At 52.4% G+C, this 19575-nt stretch overlaps 1 protein-coding gene across 4 annotated transcripts in view; it reads left to right on the forward strand.

The window, feature by feature from the left end:
• Positions 1–19575, forward strand: part of greb1l (GREB1 like retinoic acid receptor coactivator) — a 417126-nt gene that overhangs the window by 330373 nt on the left and 67178 nt on the right. For all 4 annotated transcript variants that reach the window (XM_072467885.1, XM_072467884.1, XM_072467887.1 and 1 more), the window contains 2 exons: positions 5427–5560; positions 15953–16292. In XM_072467885.1, coding sequence (XP_072323986.1) covers positions 5427–5560; positions 15953–16292 — 474 coding nt within the window. The remainder of the gene's footprint in view (positions 1–5426; positions 5561–15952; positions 16293–19575) is intronic.

Consider the following 19575-nt stretch of genomic DNA (forward strand, 5'->3'; position numbering starts at 1 on the left):
GGAGGAGGAGCAGGTGGAGCAGGAGGATCCACTGATGGTGGTGCCAGGGTGCCACAGGCGTCCAGCAAGGCCGAGGGTGTACCGTGACAGAATGTTGTTCAAGGCCCTAACGGACATCACATGCAGGAGGAGACTACGGTTCAGCAGGGAGACGGTCGCACATATATGCCAGCTCGTGGCGCACCTCGCACCACGTGGAATGGGAGGAGGACACGCGATACCAGTCTCCGTCAAGGTGACGGTGGCCCTAAACTTTTATGCGACCAGTTCCTTCCAGGCGCCGAGCGGGGACCTATCTGGGATATTACAGGCATCGGTCCACAGGTGCATCAGGGCCGTTACCGACGCCTTGTACGCCATCGCGGACAGGTACATTCAATTCCCCGAGGACCGAGCACAGCAGGAAGCACGGGCACGTGGATTCGCCAAGGTGGCCGGGATACCGATGGTCCAGGATGTCATCGATGGTGTGCACGTCCCCATGCGCCTGCCTGCAGACAGCAGGGAAGTGTTCATGAACAGAAAGGGCGCATACTCCATGAACATTCAGGTGGTGTGCGACCCCCACATGAAGATCATGCATGTGTGTGCAAAGTACCCCGGCAGTGTGCATGACTCCTACATTCTGGCATAGTCGTTCATCCCCGCAATGTTCGATGTATGCCCCCCCCCCCGGCTGAGGGGCTGGTTGCTGGGCGACAAGGGCTATCCATTGAGGTCATGGCTGCTGACGTCAATACGGAGGCCTCACACCAACGCGGAGAGCCTATACAACGAGGCACATGCAGCAACCAGGGGTGTGGTGGAGCGGTGCTTCGGGCTGCTGAAGATGCGCTTCAGATGCCTGGACCGATCTGGAGGGGCCCTGCAGTACCACCCCGACAGGGTCGGTCGCATGGTTGTGGTCCGCTGTGCGCTGCACAACATTGCCATGCAGAGGGGAGATAACCTGGTGGAGGAGTCGGAGGGAGGACCCGACGGCACCGGAGCCCACGCAAACGAGGGGGATGGGGAAGAGGAGGATGTGGAGGATGAGGATGATGGCACGCATCAGGATGGGGGGAGGGGCGCAGGACGCAGACACTGCCCGGCTGCTCGTTACGTCCAGAAGGATGCGCGACGGCACCGCTGCGGACAGCGGGCAAGCGACGCGTTGGTGGCCGCACGGTTCATGCACTGTGGGGGTGGGATTCGCTGAACACTGCCACTTGCACCGTCACTCCTGTACACGGGCACCACACAGCGCCCACCACCTCCCGCCCCCGCACCGCGTTCACAGCACCAATTCCACATCACCGTACCACTGCGGCACTACGGGATTGCACAACAGTGATGATTGGGTAAGCGGGTGTGAACAGTGCCATGTTGAATGATGACAGCCCGCTCTGCGATGAGCTGTGTGCTCAGATTCGCCAGCCGAGGTCTGACTCATGGCGATAGCTGAACCATGCACTCCGGTGGTCACAGCGTTCGGGACGGATATTTCACCACATGCCTGTGGGGTGGCTGCCGTCGGTGTACCGAGGACAACGGTGTCCGATTATGGGGAGCGGTGGGGAAAGGGTCAGCACATCCGGAACAGACTTTGAACGGCTCGTATACCACTACGCCAATCGGGCACCCTCACGAGCCCCCTGGCACCGGACATAGCACACAGTCTTACAAGTCAGATTTAACTGTGCGTTTATTCGTGCCCTACCCACTACAACTACACTGTGCCCTGCACCCGTGCCAATTTCTTACGTGCCGAACGACTTTGCCTTACGGGCCCTACCACTACGTCTAGGTGTGTTCCCAGATGGTACAGCAGGAGTGGAGGTGGACTGCTGTGAATCACGCCCTTCGACATGGCTCCCCGTCGGCACATGTTTCCTGGGGCGGCCCGGCTACGATGGGCAAGGCTGCTCTGCGGGCGTGCTGGATGGTGTGGTGCCACCCTGACCTGCCCGCTCCCCACCAGATGCGCCAGGGACGGAAGGGGGGAGGCCGAGTGTACCGGGACGTCCCTTGGTGGATCTACCGGGACGGGCGCTGCCAGTCCTGGAGGCCTGCAGCGGTATCGACCACGGTCCGAATATTCGCCGAGACGGGGCCCAGGGAGTCTTCCTGCCAAGGTCTGTGCGATCTCGACCTGTGAGTGCGCGACGCCATCCAACACGTGCGCCAGGCGGTCAATGCTCTCCGCGACCGACTGCTGGGACTGAGCCATCGCTTGCTGGGACCGGGCCATGGCATGGTGAGACTCAGCCAGGGCCTGGAGAGCGGCGGCAATGTCGTGTTGGCTCTGTGAGATGGCTGCCTGTGAGAGGGCAGCCCTCTCCTGGGCCATGGATGACGCGTGCACGTGAAGCCCAACGCCTTGCAGAACCTGACCCATGGCCGAAACCCCTTCACCCATTGCCTCCACCGCGGACGCCACCCGTGCGGTGTCGGCCTGGGTGGCTGCGATGAGCGGCACCACTCCCTGCTCCTGGACGCGGATGGACTCCTCCAGCTGCGTGTGCAGGCCCTGGAAGATGGCCCTCATCCCGTTACTCAGTCCCTGGGTGTCCACATGCATCGGTTATCCGGGTGGGTCAATTACATCCAGGAACCCGGGAACCGTCTGGGTGGCAGCTGGTTGCTGGGCCTGGGCTGCCCTCCGACCGTCCAGCCCCTCGGCTGCTCCAACCTCCACCTGCTGTACCGGCTCGGCTGTTGGGTGCGCACCAGACAGTAACCCGGGAGCCTCATCACTTATCTGCCCAACCGAGGTGGGTGTCTCTGCGATGGTGAACGGTGTGGGAGACAGCAGTGCCGCAAGCTCGAGGTCATCATCCGTCCAGAAGTCTGGTGTGGACTGGTCCCCCTCATGGCCCGGCACAAGCTCCATGTGGGCCATGTCGTCTTGAGTTCGATCCAGCGGGTGTGTGGCCGTGATGTGGGCTTCGGCATTACTGTCCACCCTGTGCCCCTGACTAATGTCTGTCCCGGTGGTCTCAGCGTCCCGGTCCTGTGTCCCAGACTGTGAGGTCTGCCCTCCTGTCCGACCAACTGCCAACCTCTGGCGTGCGTCCCTGGGTGCAGTTGCGGTGGGCGGCGTTGCGCTGCTTCCTGGGCGAGACGTCCCTGAAGGTTCGGCGGATGGCCCTGGGGAACATAAAAGATTTGGGGTTCGTTAGACACGGTGGCCCTGGTGTATGGTGGTGGTGGGTGCACAGTGTGAGGGGGGATGGGATCGGGGGTGCAGTGGCCAGAGTGCGAGGGGGGATGGGATCGGGGGTGCAGTGGCCAGAGTGTGAGGGGGGATGGGATCGGGGGTGCAGTTGCCGGAGTGTGGGGGGGGGAGGGGATCGGGGGAGCAGTGGCCAGAGTGTGAGGGGGGATGGGATCGAGGGTGCAGTGGCCAGAGTGTGAGGGGGGCGATGACGGGTTGGGGGTGGGGAGGACATGCAGGGTTCTCTCACTTGCTTCTGCGCCTCCGACCTGGCATGGCGCGACCTCCCGGGTGGCGGATCCCCCAGCGAGGTCCAGGGCCCTCTGCTCGTGAACGGTTAGGGGGCGCAGGACCGGAGAACCCCCTCCGGTTCTCATGCGCTCCCGCTGGTTGTGCGCTGTCTTGTCCTGGGGGGGGGGGGGGGGGGGGGGGTTGGATAAAGCATCACCATTAGGCGGGTATCATCAGGGCATGCAGATATAGACAACATTGTTGCTGGTTCAGGAGACAGCACGCCATGGCTTCGCTCCAGGGGGGTCCCGGGGCTCATGTGGGTCGAGTAGATAGTTGGGCACCGTGACCCCCCCAAACCCCCCTGACCCCCCCAACATCGCCCCTGATGCCCCAGTCCCCCCCAACACTCCCAACCCCCACCCCACTTCCCCCCCCGTGCCGGGGAGGATGGCCTGGGGGCACCCTCATGGCACTTACCCTGCCAGCCCGGGTGAGGTCGTGCAGCTTCTTGCGGCACTGCTCCCCCGTCCGGGGGGTCTGCCCCACAGAACTGACTGCGGTGCCCATCTCCCACCAGCCGCGCCTCACCGCGCTGGATGGCTGGCGATGCCCATGTCTTGGGCAGAGGGTGTCCCTTCTCCGCTCCACCTCATCCACTAGGGTGTCCAGGTCCGTGTCCCGGAACCTCGGTGCGGATCTTCGGGGCTCAGCCATCTCCTCTGTTCTTCTCCGGGTCCTCTGTGCGCGGATCGCGCAATTTATGACGCAGCGCTGTGTCATTCGGGCATTGCGCGGTGACGATGCGGCCTTCGCGGCATGCTCCCCCGAGGTTCTCGCGGCCCCGATCCTAGCCCATTTTCGGGCCCTGAATCGGTCGGGATCGGGGCCGTTTCGCGCCGTCGTGAACCTCAACGGCGTTCACGACGGAGCGGCCACTTCGGCGCGGGAGTGGAGAATCGCGCCCCAGATTTACGAAAGTTTCCATTCTTCACACCTGTGGCCTATTGCTTAGGCAGACATAACTCAGGACAATGGCTGCTAATGAATGTGTGCAAAATACTTAAGTATTTGAGATGAAAGAATTAAATACCACAGAAAGTTAATAAATGTGCCTCTTGGCTTGTTTATTCTGTTTTAAGGAGCTGAATAAATTGTTATGCGGCTAGAGTGAGAAAACATTTATTAGTACACCAAAGCAAGCACCTTTTTTCAAAACAAACCTTGGGTGGGGTCTAATGGCCTAGTCGTGCCTGCCCCAGAATGTAACGAGGCCATAATCTCACGAGGGGCCTTTTATGAGATTTACGTTATGCCTCATAATGAGATCTCGCGATCTGGATCTTGCCCTGACTTGGCGTGAACCAGATTTGTATATTCAAGTGAGTAGCTAGGCTCACTTGAATATGTCTATGCCGGTCTTACCCAAGACGTGGATAAAAGGGTCTCGCCTCAGAGACCTCAACCAGGCGCCGTTTAGCACCGGTCTCCACAAACTTGGACCAGGTATAACGGCACTTGGTTGGGGGTCTCCCAGGCAATCGGAGGGCCCTCAGGTGGTTCGGCTCTGGGCATGGTGGTACTCTGGGACCCCCAATGCCACCCAGCCACAATGGCACTGCTAGTCTGACACTCTGGTAGTGCCACCTGAGCACCCTGGCAGTGCCACCCGGATGACACCCTGGCTGGTGATGCCAAGGTGCCTGGGTGGCATCTTGCCTGTGCCAGGAATCGGGCCCAGGGGTGCACTGCCCTTATGAGGTGGGGTGTGAGGGGCTGGAGGGCTAAATGGTAAGGTGTGGCGTTGAGGGGGTCCGGCGGTCGTGATGGGGGGTGGCTTCTATACTTTGAGGCATGGAGATTTAATTTATCAATTTTCAAATGTTAAAAGCTTCCATATAGTTTGGAGCGAACTGTTGGGAAGATCTGGCAGATTGCGTAATGTTAAATTACTTCCTGCCCCTAATTCTGTTGTATTTCACCCTTATTTTTCACTCAGGAGGAGATCTGCAATGAGGACATGGTATATTTTGGTTTGTCGGATTACAGTAAATCCTTACAATGGGGAATCACAAGCCCTATCCTAAGATGTGATGAGGCTTTTGAAAGAATGGTGAATACTTTGATGGAAAGGTAAATAGTGTTTTTTCTAATGTTGTCTTAATTCATTATAAATTATTCTCTGTCTTCAGGTCTGCCTGTTCTTGTTACTTCCATTGTTAAGACAGTGGATGCATAGGCTGGTTCCACACTATTGCCAGTCCTTCCAACCCCATATTGTCCCCACTTGAGCTGGCTACCAGTAGTTACTGATTACTATTCAAGATTTAAGATTTTCTCTCTTCCTGCAGGTGGACATCACAGTCTCCAGTTGGCCTGCCACAGACTGTATGTTCAACAAGGCAGGATTTAACAGTAACCATCTCCCCTTGACATCCAATGGCATTACCATTGCTGAATCCCTCACTGTCAACATCCTGGGGGTGACGTGGGGATCCAGATAGCCAGGAGTTGGGGGGCCCTACATAAACTGAATCTGACGAGACTGGTGGAGCAGATGGAGGAGGACTTCAAAAGATGGGACGTGTTACCGCTCTCGCTAGCGGGTAGAGTGCAGTCGGTCAAAATGGTGGTCCTTCCGAGGTTTCTCTTTGTGTTTCAGTGCCTTCCCATCGTGATCACCAAGGCCTTTTTTAAGAGGGTAGGCAGGAGCATTATGGGGTTTGTGTGGGCGAATAAGACCCCGAGGGTAAGGAGAGGGTTTTTGGAGCGCAGTAGGGACCGAGGAGGGTTGGCGCTGCCGAATCTGGGGAGCTACTACTGGGCAACAAATGTGGCAATGATCCGTAAGTGGGTAATGGAGGAAGAGGGGGCGGCTTGGAAGAGGTTGGAGATGGCGTCCTGCAAAGGAACGAGCCTGGGGGCGCTGGTGACGGCACCGCTGCCGCTCTCGCCGTCAAGGTACACCACGAGCCCGGTGGTGGCGGCAACGCTAAAGATCTGGGGACAGTGGAGACGACACAAGGGTGCGATGGGAGCCTCGGTGTGGTCCCCGTTCAGGGGTAGCCACCGGTTTGTCCTGGGGAGGATGGACGGGGGGTTTCAGAGCTGGCATCAGGCAGGGATTAGAAGAATGGGGGACCTGTTCATTGATGGGACGTTTGCGAGCCTAGGGGCACTAGAGGAGAAGTTTGGGATACCCCCGGGAAATGCTTTCAGATACATGCAGGTGAGGGCGTTTGTGAGGCGGCAGGTGAGGGAATTCCCGTTGCTCCCGGCACAGGAAATTCAAGACAGGGTGATCTCGGGCATATGGGTGGGAGAGGGCAAGGTGTCGGCAATATACCAGGAGATGAAAGAAGAGGGGGAGGCGTTGGTAGAGGAGCTGAAGGGTAAATGGGAGGAGGAGCTGGGGGAGGAGATTGAGGAGAGGCTATGGGCTGATGCCCTGAGTAGGGTTAATTCCTTCTCCTCGTGTGCCAGGCTTAGCCTGATACAATTTAAGGTGGTTCATAGAGCGCACTTGACGGGGGCGAGGCTGAGTAGGTTCTTTGGGGTAGAGGACAGATGTGGGAGGTGCTCACGAAGTCCGGCGAACCATGTCCATATGTTTTGGTCATGCCCGGCACTGGAGGGGTTCTGGAGGGGAGTGGCGGGAACAATATCTAAGGTGGTGAAAGTCCGGGTCAAGCCAAGCTGGGGGTAGCAATATTTGGAGCAGTGGACGAGCTGGGAGTGCAGGAGGCGAAAGAGGCCGGCATTCTGGCCTTTGCGTCCCTAGTAGCCTGGCGAAGGATCTTGCTAATGTGGAAGGAGGCGAAGCCCCCCAGCGTGGAGGCCTGGATAAATGACATGGCTGGGTTCATTAAGCTGGAGAGGATAAAGTTTGCCTTGAGAGGGTCTGCGCAGGGGTTCTACAGGCGGTGGCAACCGTTCCTAGACTATCTCGCGGAGCGTTAGACGAAGGTCGGTCAGCAGCAGCAGCAACCCAGAGGGGGCGGGGGAATGTCTTGTGAAGTGGGGGGGAGGGAGGAAGGGGGGAGGGGGGTCTGCCTGGGGGGTACTTGAGCACGAGAACACATGAAAGAACTGGAAAACTGACACGTACGGGAGGAATCCAGTGTACAAAGCTCTGTAACATATCGTTTTACCATGTTTATATCTTGCTATGTGCGTTTACTTTCTATTTTGTTACGAGGGGGGGGTTTGTTTGTAAGGGTGAAAAATTGTGTTAAAAAACTTTAATAAATATATATTTTTAAAAAACATCCTGGGGGTGACCAGAAACTAAGGACCAGCCATATAAATATGGTGGTTACAGGGCAGCATGGTTGCGCAGTGAGTTAGCCTTGCTGCCTCATGGCGCTGAGGTTCCAGGTTCGATCCCGGCTCTGGGTTACTGTCTGTGTGGAGTTTGCACATTCTCCCTGTGTTTGGGTGGGTTTCGCCCCCACAACCCAAAGATGTGCAGGGTAGGTGGATTGGCCATGATAAATTGCCCATAGTGTCCAAAATTGCCCTTGGTGTTGGGTGGAGGTGTTGAGTTTGGGTAGGGTGCTCTTTCCAAGAGCCGGTGCAGACTCAGGGGGCCGAATGGCCTCCTTCTGCACTGTAAATTCAATGATAATCTATGATTAATCTAGGACAAAGGTTCGGCACAACATAGTGGGCCGAAGGGCCTGTTCTGTGCTGTATTTTCTATGTTCTATGTGCAGACTAGGTGGATTGACCACGCTAAATTGCCCCTTATTTGGAAAAAATTAATTGGGTACTCTAAATTTAAAAAATAAACAAATAAATAAATAAATATGATGGTTGCAAGAGCAGGTCAGAGACTGGGAACTCGCCTCCTGACTCCTCAAGGCTTGCCCACCATCTACAAGGCACAAATTACGAGTGTGATAGAATACTCAGTATGTCCTGGACGAGTGCAGCTCCGACAATGCTCAAGAAACTCAACACGTCCAGGAGCCCACTTGATTGGCACCCCATTCATCATCTTAAATATTCACACTTTACTGTATCTCTTCCAATTACTCCAACCAGCTCTAAACCATTGCTTCATTTCCATACTTCCATCTTCTGGCATCACAGACTCCAGGTACTTGAAATGACTCACTTTCTCCAAGACTTCATCCATAATTGTCACACCTTCACACTGATCCTCTGCCCTAGACCCAAACCGACAGTCCATAGGTTGGGTCTTTAGCCTAGTGACCATCATACCCCTGCCTTCCAGTGCTTTTCTCCAGTTCTCCAGATGTTCGGTCATGTTCTCATCATCCCATCACATAGCTCAATGTCGGTCATGTTCTCATCATCCCATCACATAGCTCAATGTCATCTACAGACATAATTGCTGATGGCACTTTCTGTCTCACTTACTCAATTAGAACATCCATGAGAACCAGGATGAGGAAGGGGCTCGGCGCTGATCCAACTTTGACTTTGAAATTCTCACTCTCCCCCACACTGGTTCCCCACTCTTGTCTGGAGATCCTTGTACATGTCCTGTGATAGCTTACATACATCTCAGGGACTCCACTAATTTGAGCACATCTCCAGACTTCCTCCCTAGTTACCCAGTATAAGCTTTCTCTAGATCAATGAAAACAACTTTCATGTTACTTTGGCCTTTCCAATGTTCCTCCATCACTTACTTCAAATCAGAAATGGCATCAGTTGCTCTTTCAGGAATGAATCCAAACTGACCTTCATGGATTTCCACTATTTTTCTCAGTCTCTGGTCTATGACCCATATTTTGAATGTATGTAGGAGTTCAATTCGTTGTATCTTGGATTTCTCTGTTTCCTTTGACTGACTGTGCCTCCATGCACTCGGGATTTACTCTCATTGTTACACAGTAGATAGCTTGTTTCAGACCTGGTGCGAAATTCTCCCCCAACGGCGCGATGTCCGCCGACTGGCGCCAAAAACAGCGCCAATCAGACGGGCATCGCGCCGGCCCAAAGGTGCGGAATGCTCCGCATCTTTGGGGGCCGAGCCCCAACATTGAGGGGCTAGGCCGGCGGCGGAGGGATTTCCGCCCCGCCAGCTGGCGGAAATGGCGTTTGTTGCCCTGCCAGCTGGCGGAAATGGCGTTTGTTGCCCCGCCAGCTGGCGCGGGAATGCAGCGCATGCGCGGGAGCGTCAGCGGCCGCTGACAGTTTCCCGCGCATGCGCAGTGGGGAGAGTCTCTTCCGCCTCCGCCATGGTGGAGGCCATGGCGGAGGCGGAAGGGAAAGAGTGCCCCCACGGCACAGGCCCGCCCGCGGATCGGTGGGCCCCAATCGCGGGCCAGGCCACCGTGGGGGCACCCCCCGGGGTCAGATCGCCCCGCGCCCCCCCTAGGACCCCGGAGCCCGCCCACGCCGCCTGGTCCCGCCGGTAAATACCAGCTTTGATTTACGCCGGCGGGACAGGCAATTTCTGAGCGGGACTTCGGCCCATCCGGGCCGGAGAATTGAGCGGGGGGTCCCGCCAACCGGCGCGGCCCGATTCCTGCCCCCGCCCAATCTCCGGTACCGGAGACTTCGTCGGGGGCGGGATTCACGGCGGCCAACGGCCATTCTCCGACCCGGCGGGGGGTCGGAGAATGACGCCCCCTGAGCCCATATTCACCCAAGATTGTCCATAGATCTGTTGTATCTCCTCCAATTCTGCTGCTGTGCTGTTTTTTATTCCTTTAAGTACAGTTCTAATTCTTCCAGATTGATGCTAGTTGTCATTTATCATTTGCAGCTACCTTTAATTCCTTTGTCCTTGGGTTTTTTCCATTCTTAAGCCAGTTAAAGTACTGAGTGTGCCTCGCTTTAATTTCTTTCACTAAGGTTACTCCACCTCCATCCTTGATTGTACAAATGGGCAAGTGTGCGGTCAGTTCCAGCCCCATGTGCCTCAGAGTCACAACACAAGTGAATTAACCAATAATACTTATAAAAATTCCTGAAATCTTTGGCTCAACACAGTTACACTTTATTTATAACAAGGATGATGAAATATGCAGTAAATGCAACTGAATATCAATAAGCGAACCTACAACCCCCTTTACTGTCCCACCCTCTACCCACACACACAAGACAGACAAACATGGGGGGGTTGAAAATAATAAGGATGAAGGTCAAAAGATAAGAGCCTTTTGTTTCCAATGGTGGTTCTGTCGCAGACTTTCCTGACAGCACGCTGGTAGTTGAAGCTCTAGTTTAGAAATGTATTACTCAAGAGAGTCTCGTTGGCTGCTTGTCAGACTCTGCTTTTAGTTTGTGGTTTATTTCCAGGCCTCTTTCTTTCTTGAGACTCTTTATCTCACATCAAACCCTGCTCCCAGCTCGTGGTTTGACTTCAAGACTTTTCAGTCTCGAGAGAATGACACCCAGACTTACTGGAGAGAGAGAATCAGTCGTCACAGCGGCCTTATGAAGAGATTTTAGCTGAATCGTTTGGGAGAGAATTAGTTGCAATCCTCCACCCAGACTGGAGAATCAAAAGTGAAGCTAAAATGGAACCTCGTGACTCTGAGAACATTCCAGTGCGATCAAATCCAATCGCCACCTGTTACCATATAGCCTTTTGGGCCAATTTGTTGACCACCAGCCACACCAGTCGAACTGAGTCATCACTGACACGGCCAATCGGCAATCACCAGTCTAAGTCAGCACAGTCTTCTGGATGCTGCTGTTTGAATTAAAGGCACAGGCCACACCCTCCTTCTGCTTGTATTAAAATGGCAGGCTGTCTTAAAGACATGTCCATAAGTCATCCATGGATTAAAAATGTAACAGCAATAATAAAAGAAAGGGGAAAATAAGGAAATAAACAGGAACAAACAGGAAGGACCATTACAATATATTTCTCATGTCTTTTGCTAACCTATCTCTAGCAGCTACTATTCTGAAGATATTGTTTTGTCTCTCTTAGGTATCCAAACTTTCATATATACTTTCTATAGTGGAAGGGTCCTTCCTGTTTACTCCCTTATTTGCCCTTTCTTTTATTTTGCAATTATTATTTTTGATCCATGGGTGATTAATGGACATGTACCTTTAAATCAAGGAGCAGAGAGAATGAGGAATTCAGAAATTATAGGGGAGATCACTCTGCTTGCCTCTGCTGGTTTGAATAGGAGCATCAGACCATTTGGTACCAGGGAGAGAGATGGGTGGAATTTGGATTGATAGATTGGCTGGTGGCCAATGAATTGCCCAACAGGTCGTACTCCTTGTGGTATCAGGTGGTGATTGGATCCTATCCTAGTGGGAGGATTCTCAGAGATCTCAGGGCACAGTTAAGTCCTGGATCCAGAAAGACAAGGACCTGCTTTTCTCTCTTTCTCCAGAAAGGCTGTGAGTACAATGGGCGCTATTCTCTCCCCACCCCACGCCGGGTGGGAGAATCGCCAGGGCGCCTCGCGGATCGCGCCACGCCGTCCCGACCCCCGCACGTGATTTGTCCACCCCCCTGGAAACCAGAGGCGCGCGATTCGCACCCGGCCGCTCGGAGAACAGGCGAGCGGCGATTCTCCAGCCTGATGGGCCGAGCGGCCACTACGACACGACAGGTTCCCGCCAGCGCCGTCCACCGCTGGTCGCTGCCAGCGGGAACTCTGTGGGAACGCTGGGGGGGGACGGCCTGTGGGGGAGGGAAGGGGGCTCCTTCACCAAGGTGGCCTCCGATGGGGTCTGGCCCCCAATCAAGGCCCACCGATCGGCGGGCCGGCCTCTCTCTCTCTCTCACCCCCCCCCCCCCCCCCGGGCCTACCTCCTTCCGCGCGTGGCCCCAGAACACCGGCGCCATGTTGGTGAGAGGCCGGCATGCGTAAGACGTCCCCGTGCATGCGCAGGATGGCGTGGCCCAACTGCGCATGCGCAGGATTGGGCTGCCCCAACTGCGTATGCGCGGGTTTGCGCGGCGCCCATTTGGCACTGCATAAGGACGCTGGAGCGGCGTGAACCGCTCCAGCGCCGTGCAGGGGGCCAGAAATTGTCATGCCCGGGCCCTGTTTGCCCCATCGTGAAACGCGACGGCGTTCACGACGGCGCGAACACTTGGCCTCCATATCGGAGAATCGCCCCCTGGATTCCTGAAGCTGCAGAGTACCTGAATGAATGAATCTACAACAAAACCATGACAGGTTGCAAATAAAGACCAGGAGCGAAATTCTCCAGTATCGGCGCGACGTCCACCGACTGGCGCCCAAAATGGCGCAAATCAGTCGGGCATCGCGCCGCCCCAAAGGTGCGGAATGCTCTGCATCTTTGGGGGCCGAGCCCCAACCTTAAGGGGCTCGGCCCGCGCCGGATGAATTTCTGCCCCGCCAGCTGGCGGAAAAGGCCTTTGGTGCCCCGCCAGCTGGCGCGGAAATGACATCTCTGGGCGGCGCATGCGCGGGAGCATCAGCGGCCGCTGATGGCATTCCCGCGCATGCGCAGTGGAGGGAGTCTCTTCCGCCTCCGCCATGGTGGAGACCGTGGCGAAAGCGGAAGGGAAAGAGTGCCCCCACGGCACAGGCCGGCCCGCGGATCGGTGTGCCCCGATCGCGGGCCACGCCACCGTGGGGGCACCCCCTGGGGCCAGATCGCCCCGCGCCCCCCCCAGGACCCCGGAGCCCGCCCGCGCCGCCTTGTCCCGCCGGTAAGGTAGGTGGTTTAATCTACGTCGGCGGGACAGGCATTTTAGCGGCGGGACTTCGGCCCATGCGGGCCGGAGAATCGCGGGGCATGTCCCGCCAACCGGCAAGACGTGATTCCCGCCCCCGCCGAATATCCGGTGGTGGAGAATTCGGCAACCAGCGGGGGTGGGATTCACGCCAGCCCCCCGCGATTCTCCGACCCGGCGGGGGGTCGGAGAATCTCGCCCTAGAACTCACTCTCTCTAGAAAAGTTGTTAATGCTGTATTTCTGAAACTACTGAGGCCTGAATGAATCTGCAGCAAAAACCTCAAACTGAAAGCAAGGAGGAGTAAGGTGCTGGAAACGCCCATTTGAAACAAAGACTCTTTTCCTCTTTTACTTATGATATTTTAACCCCCTTTTTTCCCCTCTGTGTTTGTCTGTCTTGTGTGTATATGTAGAGGGTGGGGTAACAAGTTAAAGTGGGGAATTAGAAATTGGATAATAGTTAACCAGTTGCATTTACTGCATATTTCATTATAGTTCTTGCTATAAATAAACAGTAATTGTGTTCAAACTTACAAACCTGGTGACTGTAATTATTGGGCAGCCATGGGCGAAAGATTTGGGTATTTATCTAAGAATTATTGGTTAATTCACTTGTGTTGTGACTCAGGGTCAAGTGGGGCAGGAATTGACTATGCACTAGCCTAGGGTACTTAATAGTAGCCAGCGATCTTTCTCTAATAATCACTGGCAGGGATTTTCCACTTCTGTCCATGGTGGGAATCGTCGCCGGCACGGTTGAATATTTGATAGATTGCCAAAGGTCCATTGACTTTGGTTGGGAATTTCTGCCTCCCGGCACTACTTTGTACTTTTTTTGTGCTGTTCTTTATCTTCATTGATTCCTGACTGTCTCCGCTTCTTTAACACTGCCTTCTTTTCTTTGACTACACATTTGGTGTTTTCATTCCACCCCTAAGTTTCCAATCCAGCTTTTCTCCTCTCTGATAACCTTTCACACACTTCCTCACCAGTTTTCTGCATAAAGTTTGCCACTGAGTTCCACCAGTCTTCCGTGGTGTCTGTTGTAACTTCTCCTACTTCTTTTAGCTGTCTCTCCATCTGCTCCTTGAATTCCCCTTTCATTTGCAGATCTTTGAGCTTCCAGGTCCTGATGTTCTGTTTCCTTGTCCGCTGCTGGTTTGTTTTCTTTGCAATCAGCTCTGCCATCAACACTCTATGTTGGGTAGTCAGTGTCTCATTTGGGAAGACTTTGCAGTTCTTGGCTTTCCTTGCACATTCTCTTCTAACCATAATGTGTTTTGCTGCCACCACTGCTGTAGGTTATACGGTTGTTTCTGTGTTTTCGGTGCCAGGTGTTTAGTATTATCAGTTTGCATGATGTAGCAACTTCCAGGATCTTGGCTCCTTTTTCATTTACTTCTGCTAAACCGTTTCCACCATGATTAACCTCGTATTCTACTCTTTCTCTCCGCACATATCCACTTAGGTTACTTGCCACCTCTAGCCTGGCACTGCTTGGTATTATTTGAATTTTATTGTCCAGAATTCTACTTTCTCCTCTGGCCCGCATCCACTCTTTGGTGCACAACTCACTCCACATCTTACCCCCCGTTTTCTAGTTTTGCTTTGATGATTCTGTCTCTGTTCTGTCTACTGCCAACACCATTTATTTTCGAATTTAATACTATTCCAGCACCATTTCTTTTCCTATCTTGTACGGACAGTAAATTTTATATCGACTACCAATTTCTCTTGCTTTGCTGCCCTTTGACTCTGTTTCCTGATGACCCATGGTTTGTATTCCTTTTCTCACAATCAGGACAGTTATTTCACTGCTTCTCCCTGTCACTTAGACTTGTTATTTTGTGTTTGGTCATCTTTTCACCTCTTCTTCAGCCATTCTCATTCATTAGATGATGACCATTGCCCATTCTTCACAGGGTTCTGGCAGGGTCCCTGCCTGTCACTTTCAAGGTAAGCCCTAACATGGCTGCCAATTTAATTTACATCAACCATCATTTGGATTTGGGGGGTGGTTTTACAGCTGAATGTCCTTCTTGCCCTCTCCCCATTTATCCTGGGGACTGGCACCAGTGCGCGTTGAGAAGTATTTATTCTTGAAACTTACAAAAATATATTTTGACACATCAACTAACGTTGAGAACATCGTGGTGCTAATGGAGGAGATTATTATCTCCCTGTGGCCAGAGAGAGAGAGGAGGGAGAAAAATGGAGAAAAAGTATGTTGAAAAAGAGACATTAATTGATAACGATAAAGTGAGAAAAATGCAATAATTTTTCATATTTTTACAATTATACATATCAAAATGAACTCCAACATAGAACTGCTTGAGAGTACTTTTCTGACTTTGAGCACTGGCAGGAAGGATCGTTCACCAAAATTATAGAACAAAAGAATGGGTATTCTGCAATTGAATTTCTAACTATAACTGTAAATAGTCATCAAATCATGGTCATTTGCATACTTGGATTTCCGAAGTGTGTTATCTTGTCTAGGCTGTCTGTGGCAGGCAGTGCAGGATCAGAAAATTGTCTTTTTTTGTTTAATTGAGTGCAGTGCTCTGAAATTGCCCCACAACAATGCACTTTAATATTGAAGAACAATGTAACTTAGCAAATACACTGGAATCTCTAATATTAAACCCTAAAAAGCCCAACTCCAACATATACGTTTTCCTGAAAACCAACAGAAATAACTATTGTGATGTTCAAATAAGGTTTTGTAAATTTGACTTAGCTCATTATGGATTCTTATAGTTAATCCTTAATAAAAATGAGTCCCAGCTTGCTTGAGTGTAAATTAGACTAATCTTAAGGATGCAGAATTACAGTAATGAGAATTCTGATGGCTTTCCGCTTTTTCAGATATCCCAGATTACATAGCATGGTGATCCGGTGCTACCTGTTAATTCAGCAGTATGCTGAAGCTATGATGGCTGTAACTTCAATGAATTTGCTGAGAGAGCACACTACTCCTGAGACACTGAGTATTATGGATGATTTGATTTGCTGTCCTGGGAAAGATAAGATTGGTCGTGGACATATGCTTTTGATACGAGTACCATCAGTGCAGCTAGCAATGCTTGCCAAGGAACGACTTCAGGATGTTCGAGATAAGCTTGGTCTGCAATATCGGTTTGAGGTACTTCTGGGCAATCCTGCCATGGAGCTTACTGTTTCCAAGCACTTTGTTACACGGATGAAGGTAGGAACATTTTCCGAAAGGAGTTCTGAAGGAGGAAAGAAAGCAAACTTTCTAGTACTGTAGAAATGTTATATATGCAAGCATGGAATGGGGAAGCAACATTCCTTCTGAAAACTATGTACAAGTTGTCTTATTGCAAATTATACTTAATCCATTGATCCTCCTGAAGAAGGTGAGCAGACACTTAACTCGGGCCTTTCTGGGCAGCACGGTGATGCAGTGGTTAGCACTGCTGCCTCACAGCACCGAAGTTCCAGGTTCGATCCCGGCCCTGGGTCACTGTCCGTGTGGAGTTTGCACATCCTCCCTGTGTCTATGTAGGTTTCGCCCCCAAAGATGTGCAGGGTAGGTGGATTGGCCATACTAAATTGCCCCTTAATTGGGAAAAAATGAATTGGGTACTCTAAAACTTTTTAAAAACCCGGGCTTTGCATCATCTCTTCCCCTTTGATCTCCTATGGCAATCACGTATGTAACTCATGAACCTTGCTAGACCCAGCTACCCTGCAACTTACCCTCTTTAACATGCATTGACCTCCTGGCTCAGGTACTATTCAAATTCCCATTTGAAGGTATCCAAGAGATTGATACTCATTGATATATGTTTCAGTAATCTGTTCCAGAGTGCGATTGCTGTCTATGCCAACAAATGCTTCCAAACCTGTTACCTAACTTTTTGCTATGTACTTGATTAAAAGACCCCCTCGTTCTCCAGCTCTGTTGCTAACTTTTGGTTGGTTCAATTGGCTCTGTTTATAACCTTTGCTCTCGAGTCGCCAGGTATCTTTATGATACCGCCACAAGGTTCAAGTTCAAGTAATAATCAATAACTCAATACACCAATTAGTAAGATTCAAATCAAAGCACATTTATTATACACAGTAATCGCTACTCATGCATAAATTCTACTTCTAAGCTACTTCTACAACTAACAGGCATATACTTAGCTTAGGACTGGCCCACCAGGTCAGGGGAACAAATGGCCTTTCATTCGGGTTCTGAGTCTGCGGGATTCAAAAGTTGATACGGACTGGTAGCTAGGAGCACCTATCTCGTAGCGAGCGTTGACTTAAGACTTACGGGCTCTTGGCGGCAGCTGAACACTGTCAAGGGTTGGTTCGCGTTGCTGAGTGACCCGGTCAAGAAGAACGATTTGAACTTGGGGGCTTGTCACAATAACTTAATTGAAGCCTACTTGTGACTTTAAGGGATTATTATTACACTATGTTATTATTGAGATCCAGCAGAAAGCAGCAATTCTTTATAACATTCCCCCATTGACACCAGCAGTGTTGTCAAAAGGAAGCACAGCACTTTGATCTTCACTTCAAGGTTTCCTTCAAGATTTCTTTGAATGTAGAGGTTGAACAATAAGAAAGTAGATCAGGTTCTTATAATTCATTGTGTAATATTAATGTGGCATTCAGCAGTTTCTTAAATTATTCCAATGTTTGCATCTCCATTACACATCTAGGAGTCAATTCATTGAGTTCATCAATCTTTTGTGAAGGAGAGTTTTTTAAAATAGATTTAGAGTTCTCAATCATTTTTTTTCCAATTAAGGGGCAATTTAACATGGCCAATTCACCTACCCTGCACACCTTTGGGTTGTTGGGTTGAAACCCATGCAGACATGGGGAGAATGTGCAAACTCCACACGGCCAGTGACCCAGGGACGGGATCGAACCCGGGTCCTCGGCACTGTGAGGAGCAGTGCTAACCATTGCGCCACCATGCTGCCCGTAAAGGAGAGCTTCTTGACATCAATTCTAAATGTGTCTTTTTTATCTGAACCTGATTGTCCTTGTTCTACATTCTACATTCACAACTTAGCTTGACCAACATAGGCACAATACTCCAACACAGTCTGATTGAAATACCTTTCAGTTTCAACATTACATTTCTCCCTCCCGAACTTAATGTTTTGTCAACAGATTTCAGCATTCTGTTTTCTTTGTCCATTCTATTTTTTTAAATTTAGAATACCCAATTCATTTTTTCCAATTAAGGGCCAATTTAGTGTGATCTATCCACCTACCCTGCACATCTTTGGGTTGTGGGGGCGAAATCCACGCAAACACGGGGAGAATGCAAACTCCACACGGACAGTGTCCCAGATGCGGGATCGAACCTGGGACCTCGATGCCGTGAGGCAGCAATGCTAACCACTGCGCCACTATGCTGCCCCTTCCTAGTCCATTCTGCTCTGCAGTTGTTGGGCTTGTTCAGTACCAGGGTCACTAGGACGCATAGAATCTTTCAACTTCACCTTGAGTTATTTTGACATGAAATAGCTAGAGTTTCATCTTAGGCCTCGACTTATCCAGTCGGGGATCTAGGGCGTCATTCTCCGACCCCCCGCCAGGTTGGAGAATCGCCGGGAACTGCCGTGAATCCCGCCCCCGCCGGTTGCCGAAGTCTCCGGTACCGGATATTCGGCGGGGGCGGGAATCGGGCCGCGCCGGTTGGCGGGCCCCCCCGCTCGATTCTCCGGCCCGGATAGGCCGAAGTCCCGCCGATAAATTGCCTGTCCCGCCGGCGTAAATTAAAGCACCTATTTACTGGCGGGACAAGGCGGCGCGGGCGGGCTCCAGGGTCCTGGGAGGGGCGCGGGGCGATCTGGCCCCGGGGGTGCCCCCACGGTGGCCTGGCCCGCGATCGGGGCCCACCGATCCGCAGGCGGGCCTGTGCCGTGGGGGCACTCTTTCCCTTCCGCCTCCGCCACGGTCTCCACCATGGCGGAGGCGGAAGAGACTGCCTCCACTGCGCATGCGCGGGAAACTGTCAGCGGCCGCTGACGCTCCCGCGCATGCGCCGCCCCGACATGTCATTTCCGCGCCAGCTGGCGGGGCAACAAAGGCCGTTTCCGCCAGCTGGCGGGGCGGAAATTCCTCCGGCGTCGGCCTAGCCCCTCAATGTTGGGGCTCGGCCCCCAAAGATGTGGAGCATTCCGCACCTTTGGGACGGCGCGATGCCCGTCTGATTGGTGCCGTTTTGGGCGCCAGTCGGCGGACATTGCGCCGTTTCGGGAGAATTTCGCCCCTAAAGTGCAATTAAAATCCCCACCCATGATTAGCTGGTGTGAATCCAAATCTGGGATCAAAGGCAACAATTTATTAATAAAAGATGCGTCGTCCCAATTTGGGGCATATATACTGACCAGCATCACTGGTGCACCCACCAACAACCTACTAACAATTACATACATCCCATTCAGATCCGTCAAAACGTTCTCCGCCAAAAGGTCACCTTCTTATTGATCAGGATCGCTGCCCCTCAGGCC

Source organism: Scyliorhinus torazame, chromosome 11 (assembly GCF_047496885.1).
Source record: "Scyliorhinus torazame isolate Kashiwa2021f chromosome 11, sScyTor2.1, whole genome shotgun sequence".
In the NCBI taxonomy this organism is placed as follows: Eukaryota; Metazoa; Chordata; class Chondrichthyes; order Carcharhiniformes; family Scyliorhinidae; genus Scyliorhinus; species Scyliorhinus torazame.